This window comes from Myripristis murdjan, chromosome 3 (assembly GCF_902150065.1).
Source record: "Myripristis murdjan chromosome 3, fMyrMur1.1, whole genome shotgun sequence".
Lineage (NCBI taxonomy): Eukaryota > Metazoa > Chordata > Actinopteri > Holocentriformes > Holocentridae > Myripristis > Myripristis murdjan.
This window is the reverse complement of record NC_043982.1, coordinates 5,841,077-5,852,434: the sequence shown is the minus strand read 5'-3', so window position 1 is coordinate 5,852,434 and position 11,358 is coordinate 5,841,077. Positions and strand designations below refer to the sequence as shown.

At 39.3% G+C, this 11,358-nt stretch overlaps 1 protein-coding gene across 1 annotated transcript; it reads right to left on the bottom strand.

Moving 5' to 3' along the window:
* Positions 1 to 1,151: 1,151 nt before the first annotated feature.
* On the bottom strand, positions 1,152 to 7,200 carry rhcga (Rh family, C glycoprotein a). Its single transcript, XM_030048136.1, has 11 exons — positions 6,904 to 7,200; positions 4,922 to 5,114; positions 4,325 to 4,475; positions 4,049 to 4,196; positions 3,719 to 3,885; positions 3,301 to 3,438; positions 2,910 to 3,046; positions 2,471 to 2,595; positions 1,900 to 1,973; positions 1,656 to 1,729; positions 1,152 to 1,562 (listed from the first exon to the last, which is right to left on the bottom strand). The coding sequence occupies exons 1-11, from the start codon at positions 7,127 to 7,129 to the stop codon at positions 1,529 to 1,531; spliced, it is 1,467 nt and encodes a 488-aa protein (XP_029903996.1). The 5' UTR covers positions 7,130 to 7,200; the 3' UTR covers positions 1,152 to 1,528.
* Positions 7,201 to 11,358: the final 4,158 nt, after the last annotated feature.

Below are 11,358 nucleotides of genomic sequence, written 5' to 3'. Positions count from 1 at the left end.
GTTGAATATCAGTAGAGGTGCTGTCATGCCCTGCATCATGTCTCTTGATATACAGCAAATGAAGCAAATTACTGAGTGTCACAGCACGTTTGTCATTTGGTCTGGTTATTTATAGGACACAATCCAGGCTAACTGGTTATAATGTTAATAGATGAATTTATTTGGCATTAGTTGGCCATATCGTGATTTTTTAAAGAAAAATCTAAAACTGTGAACAATGATACAATACAGAAAATATATAACTTTATTGTTTCACTCCATGTAATTTCATAAACATCTGAAACTACAATAAATCATGTAAAGAGATTACCACATACAAATGACTGATGATGAATAATGACATAGATGTAACATTCAGCAGTGCAGCAAATAAATCACTGGATATTGTATCATAGTTACTATAGTTTCTCAAAAAGTCCACCTCAGAAACCAAGGAATGTGTAAAGATAGAAATCTGTATACATTCCCTGATCAAAACAAGGAAGTTCTGTATCAAATAAATGTGTGCAATAAAAGGTAGATGCATATTTACATAGCACTTACAAAGCTTTATACATAATGTGAAAGAATAACAATGCAAGACTTATTGCATTACTCACCATTGGCATTTTGCTAAAGTATTTCAAATACTTCTCCCAGACTTTTAAGAAAATATTAACTTGGAAAATACAATTTCAAAAGGCTACTGTACTGTTTAAAAATCTTCACAGGACTCAAAGTCTCAAAAAGTACTTCAATTTGCAGTAAACATAACTTTGATTATCCACTAGATGCCTCTTGTTTTTATGCATATGCTCGATTTATTTAACTAAATTTGTTCCCTAAAAAAGGCATCACACTGAAAATGTAAGTATTAGTATATAACAACATCCTTCAATAAATTTGTTATAACACATCATGTAAACTGAATTCAGAGCTGTGAACAATAAGGAATTAGTACCAAAACTGATTTAGACAGCAATGCATTTCCAGATACATGAAAGTAACTCTCCATTCTGCGTACTATGGTCATAATCACAACTTTCATTACATTAGCAAAGTCTTGATATTTGAGATCACCAGGCACCTGCACAGGATGACACTTTGATTCGGTAATGGTCACTAACCATCCACAAATTACATGAAACGGCCACTAAAATTAAACAAAAATGTAATAAACACTTCCCAGATACCTCCAAGATAATACAGCAGTTTGAATCCTGTGCCATTCGGAGTTTCTATCATCACAAACATAATTTTTGTTGCATAATTGGGATACTCAATTACTAGTTTGTGCTCCATGTGACCATGGAGTTTGAATATTTCAATATGATGCTAAATATCTGTGTAAGGTGCAAAATGATCAGAGACAATAATGGCATAAGAACCAAAGGTAACACAAAACAAACAAACAAACAAACAAAAACATTGTTCGTTTCTTTTAAAACTGCCTTTGTGTTGGGGTGGTGCCTTCATAAATAAGTGTTGCTTCATGGCTGTATCAAGTTCAGGGTAACACGGTGTGTGGTCCTCCCAGCGCTGTGCTGCTCTAGCTCTGCTCCACGGAGAAGTTGGACTCCGATCTGTTGAACAAGAAGGAGACATTTACAAATCCGGTATTCGGTATACGCATCTATGTGTCTTTTCTTGCCTTGACAGGCTCGGAGTGAACTTACATGTCCTGGTGTTTGTGTATCATGTGGTTGTTGTATTCCAGAACAGGAGGGATGCTTTCTTCATCCTCAGGAACCTAAAAAGAGTTGCAAATGATCAGATCATCAGAATATGAGCCAAGAACTTTTATATCAACCAATTTCAAAGCAGCATTAAAAAAAAAGGAAAAAAAAGAAAAGGCTAATTCTTTTGTACTTAAAGGGCAATGCCACCATCTAGTGGTGAAACGATGAATAGCACTCTCACCTCCCAGTAAACCTCATCTTCAAAGCAGTTGTCGTCAGCAGGATCGCCCCAGATAGGCAACCTCAGGATCAATCCTGTTTACAGAGAAGAAAAATAGATATTATACCATCATTATAGAAATCCTTTTAGCAAAAACATGTTTTTCAACTAAAAAGATAGGAAATGAGAAATGAAGTGTAGAAAGTCCAAGTACAGCTGACTTTTCTAAGTCTGCAAAACGGACAAAGGAGCACCATGTTTGAAGGTATTAGGTTAGAAGAATCATTTACATCCATTAAAAAAAAAAATCCTCATCTTTTTTAAACGTGCATATGACAATTCACTTTGCGATTTTTGTATTAATTGGTTATTTTGGTGCCTAAGACGTCTATGCTGGTGTCCTTTAAAAGTTTTGTGTGGATTTTTAAAGCACCTTGTAAATTGCCTTCTGACAGTGCTGTCAGAATAAACATTATAGTGTCTGTGGTCTGCATTATGGCAATTCTCTGAGTATACAGATTTCTTGATGTGATGAAACACCAGTATTTATAACGGGAGGCATCTAGGCACTCAATAAATTGACCAAACTGACCAACAAGAGCTCCTCCAACAAGTCCAAATGCAATGGACACACATGTGCCCGCAGCCTGGAAGCCACCCTGTGTTCCTGGAGTTCGGTCCTTAAAGCTCCCTTCAAAGTCAAACGTGCTGATCAGCCTAGGCAGAAAAAACAAAAACCTCTCAGGTTATTTTTGCAGATTTTGCATATTGTGTTGTGTCTCCTTCTGGCATGGAACTCAGTTTACTTTCAGTTTAATCAGCTCAAAACTGAAATAGAAATAGCAAATGTCACTGAGAGTAAAAGCAATAGCAACAGTTTTTAGGCTTCATAATGGAAGAAAGGCGAGGCTGTTCACCGAAACTAAGTGTCTTGGCTTACTGGCAGAGAGGCTTGGCTCAGTGCCTTGAATGCTACCATAGATAAACAGGTATAATTACAGTTTAATTTGTATTGCAAGATTGTCACTCACCCCTCTTTCCCATAGACAGATTCAGAGGCAGCTGCAGCAGTGATGGCTCCTATGAAGCCGCCGAGCATGCCAGGCACTGCATGCAGGTTGTGGACTCCACATGTATCTTGGATCTTCAGATACTTCTCCAAGAACGGCTGTTTCGGAAAAAGCCAAAACACTTCCTTATCAGTCTATCACAGACAATGCAAGTCTTTTGGCAATCAAGCACAAACCTCAGAGTAAAGCCTAGTTGATGCACTTAAAATGTTAATTAAAGTCATGTTATATTCCTTTGAAAGAAACCCCCAGTCGACTGTTATGGTGTCACATGGCAAAGTTCAAGAAATCTCAAAATTTCCAAATAAGTAATCTCAAAAGTAATAAAGAAAAAGGGAGAATGCGGGCTCACAGTGACAAAGAGGTAGCCAAAGGTGGAGATGATGCCCATGCAGAAGCCCACGATCAGTGCGCCATAAGGAGTGATCATGAACTCAGCTGCTGTTCCCATGGCGACGCCGCCAGCCAAGGTGGCATTCTGGATGTGCACCTGTTAGATAAAACAAGGATTAGTCATGAGAAACACATAGACAAAGACCGACCTTACGTGACTGGCTTGGAATTTCTGCAGAGGTAATTTATGAGCCTGAGAAATGAAGGTTCATAAATTAACTATGTGAAAGCATGTCTCTTTCCCTCTCTAAAGTCTTACTTGCATGCACTGCGTTCATACATAGACACATTAACATCATCTTTTTGCTGAGACTCTTTTTTAAAACAGATTGTATGTTTTTTTTTTTTTTCATTAATTTGATGTAAGAGGGAAATACCATATCTAGTTTGCCTGTCTTCTGAGACATGCTGGAGATGGCCACAGAGGTGAGGACACAGGAAGCCAGGGCAAGGTAGGTGTTAATGGCGGTTCTGTGCTGCCCATCACCATGGTCTGTGATGGCGGAGTTGAAACTGGGCCAGAACATCCACAGGAACAGTGTGCCTGCCAGGTGAGAGAAAGCAATATATTCCGGACGCATTAAAACCACAATGACAACTGATCAGCACAAGCACACGTGCACAAAGCACGTGCACTTTAACTCAAGCAAACCGGTAATGCTACATCTGCCACAAATAATAAGAAATAGAATTATCCTGCCACTGACCAATCATGGCAAACACATCAGAGTGGTAGACAGATCCGTTGAGGCGCTGGCTTAGGTGGAGCTTCGGCCGGTAGAGGACCCAGGAGATGGCCAAACCATAATACCCTCCGAAGCAGTGGATAACCATGGAGCCACCTGCATCCCGACACTGTGGGGAGATTTGGATGGGATTTCACTATTACAGCGGGATCTACATAGCATGGGCATCAGCCTGCGCAGTTCATTCTTATTCAATATAGTGATTCCTGTGGGATGAGTGCGCTTAATGAGACTCACATGAAGAAGGCTGAGGATAATGTACTCCTCCACTGCAAAAAGGGTGACACCAAATAAGGTGACAACCATCAGCTGGACTGGACTGACTTTTCCCAGAAGAGCACCATAGGCTATGAGAGATCCCGCCGTGCAGAAGTCAGCATTGATCAGACTGCAAGGTGAAGTTGAAATGGGTGGAGAGGAAAGGAAAAAAACAGCTATCAGTGAAGCAAATAGCTGTGTGGAGGATGGACAAACTTGACTGTCTAGTTCTTAAATCTACATTTTACTATCCGGTCCCTCACTTTGCAATGCAAAGAATGACTGTTTGCGTGTGGTAACATCATGAGACACAACCCGACAAGAGATGATGTTTTTATGAAGTGACAAGCATGACAAATGAATGTATGTTTCATAATCGAGGTGAATCATACACGTCTGGCATCACATACACTACCATGTCATGCAAGGTTGCACATGAGTGCATTATATATGTCGCACTTACATAATATCAATACGCTTAATTTTCAGGTTGGGTAACATATCTGTGAGTTTCCACAGCATCTTCCTAAAGTATTAACACACTGATGACACACAAAAAGATGTTCAGTGCTTTACCTTTCAACCCCAATGTAGATTTTTCCTGTGGAGTGGTCCAGAGTGTGGAACCAGCCTTGCATGAGAAGAGCCCACTGCACCCCGAAGGACGCAATCAGGAAGTTGAAGCCCACACCACCGAAGCTGTAGCGTTTCAGGAAGGTCATGAGGAAGCCAAAACCAACAAAGATCATGACATGGACATCCTGGAAGCCTGGAGGGAGGAACATAAAACATCCACTGCTTTAGAAATAACAGTAAAAGGCATAACAGTGACTCACATTTGCATCAGTTTAACAGGATATCAGGCTTCCACAAGGATGACAAAAAGCACCTCACAGGTACCTCAATGCATATTTTTTTCCAAATTTGCTGCCGTGTTTCCCATCAACTCATCGCTGGCTTTGTTAATGTTTCCCGTTGATGACATGTTTGTCATAAGATGCTTGGGAGTTTCAGTAGTTTTTAGCTTTTCCTAATAAAGTGAATTAACTGAGTTGATTGCCGTTATATTTAGGTTGCAACAGCCTGCAGGCATACCTTCCTTGCCATATAGTGACAAAAATTTATTTTCTGCTTTGTGTGTATTGAAATCGTTCTCATCTTGTCCAATTAGCCAATTTGTTTTTCGACTATAGTCTTTGCTTTTGTTGTTTTAATTTGGTCTAATTTGATAACTGTGACACTGTCAGTTGTTGGCACCTATTACAAACATTCCAAGACAGCTCATTCTCAATCCCATGTAGTCAAATTTCAATGCTTTGTCACACCCTTCTGTGTCTGATACCGATACCATCCATTTGAAGCCACAGGCACCCTGCAGTGCCAGTATAGGACATAGAATAAAGAGTGAGAAATGCTGGCAGAGGGAGGTCGTTGCCGGGAAGCCACAGGATCTTCATGCAGTCCCAAGTTCGCTCACTGTTTCCGGCGATAATCAGGACACCGCAAACAGTTTTGTTAAGGCTAGACCGTCTCAGTTTAGGCACAGTTTTTGGTGCCAATCCATAACCTTTGACTAACCTTAACCAAGTGGCTTTTATGCAAGCAAGGGGATTTCATGCCTAAAGCCTAACCACATGACACTAATCATTGATGCCCTCCCCCATTTTTCTCTATTGTCTAAGTTGTCTATTTGAGAACGCATTTAAACCACAACTAAGACAGATCAGCACACATACATAAAGGTGTGCACACTTTGAGTTAAGCAAACAGGTAGTGCTACATCTGCCACACATAATGAAAAACAAAGATATCCTGCAACTGAACAATCAAGTTTTTTATTACCTGCTAGGAGGATTCAAGTCAAATAGTGTCATCTTGTTTTTTTTTTTTTGCTGTAAACTTGTGCACCTGTAAAGCCCATTGAGGTCGTAAACAGTGATTTTTGGTTCTTAATAAACTTGAACTTGAAATTGGATTTTTGAAATGTTTCACCATCTATTTTCAGTCATTCACAGTTCAGTTATTAACTGAACAGCTATCCACCTTGTATCACAATTTTTATTTAGAAGCTATTTTAAATTAGTACCTCTGATATATTCCTTGTTTATTCTCCATTCCTTGACAATAATTAATAATAATAATGTTTTTGCTCTGTGACATTGCCCAAGGTGATTTTACACACTTTCTGGCTCAAAATGGTTACTGCTGTAAAAAAAAAAACAAAAAAACAAAACAAAAAAAAAAAAAAACAAAGCCAATTTGTATATAAAAGGTCAAACAAATAGGCTATACACACAGTCAGTCAACATTTTGTTGCCAGCTTAAAAATGCCTTAGTGAGAGAACATCTCACTAAGGCAGTTCATATATTGAAATATTCAACCTTGGCTTTATGAAATGATTGTAAATAATTCTAAATATTAACAACATAAGCAAAATCATCCGTTCAGTCTTTCTATGACAATGTCATTTCTAAATAATGTATTGCTCAGTATGTCCAGCAATTTGTTACCATAAATTCATGTAAAAGATGCAACAGGTGCACAGTGCGGTACTTACTGGGATATCTGAAGTAGAAGTCATTTTCAATATCACTGGTGATGTTGTGGCTCTTTTTGTGCTCTACCCAATGTGTATCTGCCTCCTCATTGTATCGGATGAAAACTCCAAACAGGATGATCATAGCTATCTGCCAGACAAAGCAGACAGCCGGCAGACTAACACGCACATTGGTGTTTTTTGGCCGGCAGAAAAAGTCCTTGAAACCCTGAGCACAGTTTCCCATGGTGCTGACTCTCTGAGGATGGCTGAGGCTCTGATCCCTTCTCAGTGAGGCTGTTCCTGAGACTTGAGCTGTGTCTGACAGCTGTATATATACCTTCCTCACCTGCCGGACTCCATGTAGGCCTGCCTTGCCCTCCGTGTGACTCCTGTGAAGCCACACCTTACCTGCTGGCCTCTATCATTCCTGTTGTCAATTGGTTGCATCATTCTTCCAAATGCACTGGCAAAACAGAGAGCAACAAATTCACTAAACTAATCAGAAATGCAGCAATACATAAAGTTGGTGATGATGCCACTGACTCTTGCATACAGCCTAAATTGATAATCTAGCAGGTTAGAAACAGCTATCAGAATATACTGCACACCATGAATATCATGTTATCATATGCAACTACAGTATCCAATTGCTGGAGTTGTAGTGAAGACAACAATGATTGAAAAATTTCATATAATTATAGTCATTTTTGAACAAGGACAATGTAACAAGTCTAATTTCTTTAAACGATACTTTAAAAGCCATAAACTGGAGAGTCTCGATCCTTGTCCTAATAGCCCAGAGCACTGCTGATGAGTCACTTTGTGCTGCCGGTGTAAATCACTCATCAGTCCCTCCATCATTATCATGCTGTTAGGTTAGTTATGACCTGCCTTTTGGCAAATGCACAGACTCCTCTTCAAAAGACTTTGCTTCCTGACTTTGACAAGTCCTGTAGAAATAGATAAACTGAAGGGGTACATTACAAATGATTATATCCCTTGATTATTTTACTTAGAAAAACATGGCAGCAACAGTTATCTATTCTGCTCAAACTGGTCCTGATTGGATATTTGGACAGTAATAAGGTTGTGCCATGCATTGCCTTGCTAACTTTATCTCAAAAGCATGGAAAAGAAGGTAAGACCAATTGTTTAGATAGCTTTTACTTTGACTTGTCATCAACACAAAGTGAGCATTTGTCTGTGATTTAGAAGCTCTACCCAGCACAATAATGGTGTGATGATTTGACAGTGAAAGATGCTTTAATTTATTCCTTATTTCGGTAATTCTGTCGTTTGACAACATACATGCTGTACCGTGGCCCTGTCTTGTTTGAACCTGTGATGTTTTGTAAGCCTGTGTGGGCTGGGCGTACAAATGTATGCATGCCACAATAATAAAATATCATTCATTCATTCATTCATTCATGCTGCATATCAAGACAATGAAGGCAGGTTAGCAGTCAGTGAAGTTCTGAACCACAATGGCAAGAGGGCTCAGTGGGACCAAGTCTCTTGCAAAATGCCCCATAAATACTGTTATAAATACTGACTATTTTGTCTGGATTATTTACATTAACGCTGGATCTTTATTCCAGGATTATTCACATAACTGCCAGCTGGTTCACGTTTTCTGACTGCTGTGTCCTCTCACAAAACGTGTGTACTTTGTGTTCTGGTCTCTAATCTACATTACTATCATGTGGAAAAGATTCCTGTTTTGGCATTTATCATATGTGTTGGCTCTGCTGTGATGACAAAGAACATTCCAGATGCTATCAGGCTTCCTTCTAACTGTGACTGACTGCTTTACTATAGCATATTATGTAACAGATATTCTCTACTTATTTGGAAGGCCCGGTGGATCATCTTGCTGGGTATGCATACAGATGTACAATAAGTGCATGCAATAAAGCAATTATTGAGGCTGCCTGGTCCCATTTTGGATGGATAACTGCCAAATGTAAGCCTCTAATGATAAAAATTCAAACACTGAAATACAGAAATGCATACTTCTATCTTCCAACTAAGTTTCAGTGGTTGAACTTTGAGCACCATGGCTCTTCACGTCTCATACTCTACACAAGGTGATTATCATAAACTAATATGAAAAGTATATGCTAAAACATTAAAACGTCACCAACAAGTCCTTGAAAAACTTATCATAAACCAATATGACAACTATGTGCTAAAATGTTTAAACGTCTCCAACAAGACTCCAACCTGTATGACCACCAAGGTTGTTTGTTCCAACACTCTAATGCCACCCACAGGAGCGTTTCCTGAGCTAACTAGTCAGCTAGCCACTGAAATACTTGGTTAAGATTGTGGCTCCCTTAACACTACACCACAGTGGTATTTACTCCTGTACAAACAAACAACCTATGGAGTCATTTTTTTGCTGGAGAAAAGTCTCGATGCAGAGCAGAACAGAACAGAACGTGCCAGGTCTTCATGATTTGTCTCTGTCCTCTAGCAGTAAGTCAGAGTTAAATGCTGCCTCAAAAACAGCAACCGGGCTGCTCAGGAGAACACTGTCCAGTCTTCACGTGCAAAGAACAATAGCAGAAGAAAAAACTTGGAGAGTCATGGAATTGTCAGGCAAAGTGATTTGCCATGCAGCAAAACTAATTCTGCAGTTCCAGTAGAAACTGTGAGGTGCGCTTGATGTAAAACCTGCCACTGAGTATCAGCTGAGCAGCAGCACGGGACTGTGGCCACAGACACCAGCTTTGTGATGTGCATGATAATGCACAATCCAGGGAGTTTTATCAGCGGGTGATGGGCTTAATCATCACTGTGTAAACTTGTTTGGCATTAGATTGAATACATAATGAACATTCACATGTAAAAGATTTGTAGCTTAAGAACGTGTAGTCATAAATTTGTATAATAATTAAAACGAGACATTGTGAAAAAACTAAAAATGACTAGTGTGTCTAATGTAAAACTAAAGTATTCTAAACAAAAAAAAATCATGAATATCATTTTTGCTGAATGAAAATTGAAAAATGAATGTAAATGAATTTTAAAATTTTATTTGTTTGCATTACACACAACCTGTTGCAATACGAAATCCTGTACACTTGCTGAACTTCTATCACTTCTATTAAAGGAGAACAGAAACAGAATAAATATGGATTAAATGAAAATGTAAATCGTTTTTGCCACTATGAAATCACATTCATAAATAATGTATTGATAAAACTCCAATCTGAGGTGTACATCTTTAAAAAGATCTTAGGTGAAACTACAAATTTAAGCGTTGTGTGAAAACACTGAGCAGGTTGAACAAAACAACATGACTTTTGTTTCAACTGAAGATTAACATCAGATGGACCCTGTGTCTCTGTTTAAATAAAAAAATCTCATGAAACAGCTATTGAAAAATCAGTCTGCCTTGAATATTCGTGCAGATGATTTCAGGATCATTTTTAAACACTTCATTCGACAAGTAAGATGTCCAGCAACTGAAAACAGCATCAGGGATTAGACCAGTCAGAGACTGCGGGTCATTGCACTGGCACAAAGGCAGCAGGGTGGCAGAGTGAAAAAGAAACACGTGCTTTAGTCAGGCCTGGGCTGAATCCCCTGTGGCAGCAGGCATCTGCCCTGCTCCAGTGTCCTGCAGCAAGACCAGCATGAATACAGGCATGAACTAGCATGAATAATAGTTGCTGTCTGTGCTATTGAACTGCGGAAAGCAAACACTGATCAAACTTTCGGGTCTACATGACACAAGGAAAAAATATTTGAGAAGTGGTGTGCCTCCACATGTGACTTGCGAACAGTATAGAGGTTTCAGATGTTATCCATAGAGCCACATTCCACTGATGTTCTCTGTCACATGGTGAAGTTTTTACTGCCTCCTCTGTGGTGAGCATCCCAAGATGACACGCAAGATATTAGGAGGTCTTGTCAATCTAAAGGTAAGTGAGACACACATCAATGAAACACAGCTATTCCAAGGTTTGCTCTTTTTTTTCTTTTAAATAGTTCCCTCTTCTGTCTTTGTGGCACCCACACTCGGCCTGTCAAGTGGAATCACTTACAAATACGGGAACAGCACTTTAAGAATATTTTCTTTTTGCTTTGAAACACAGCCGAGGTATTATAGAAAGAGAAACATACGAAATGAGCATGTTTCTGCTGGAAACATTGAAAGGCATTATTTGCACTCAGTGCATGGACCTTGTTTTACTCACACAAGTAAGGCCAGTTTGCTTCAGAAAGTACAGTGAGCAGACGAGCTGTTGACAAGTCATGTCTGTGTCAGATTGGTAGCCGTGAGGGAAAATACTATGGAATGATAAATTGGATTATGTGTAGTAATTTATGGTAAACTAGTTGTCAAAGACTACATTAATCAACTTACATAACTTCTATTTTTTTTTTTTTTTTTTTGCCCTGCCAGGAAGTCGGGGCCTGCATGTCACTGTGTAGGTCTGTCAATCAGCAGTTATGTCCGGAGGG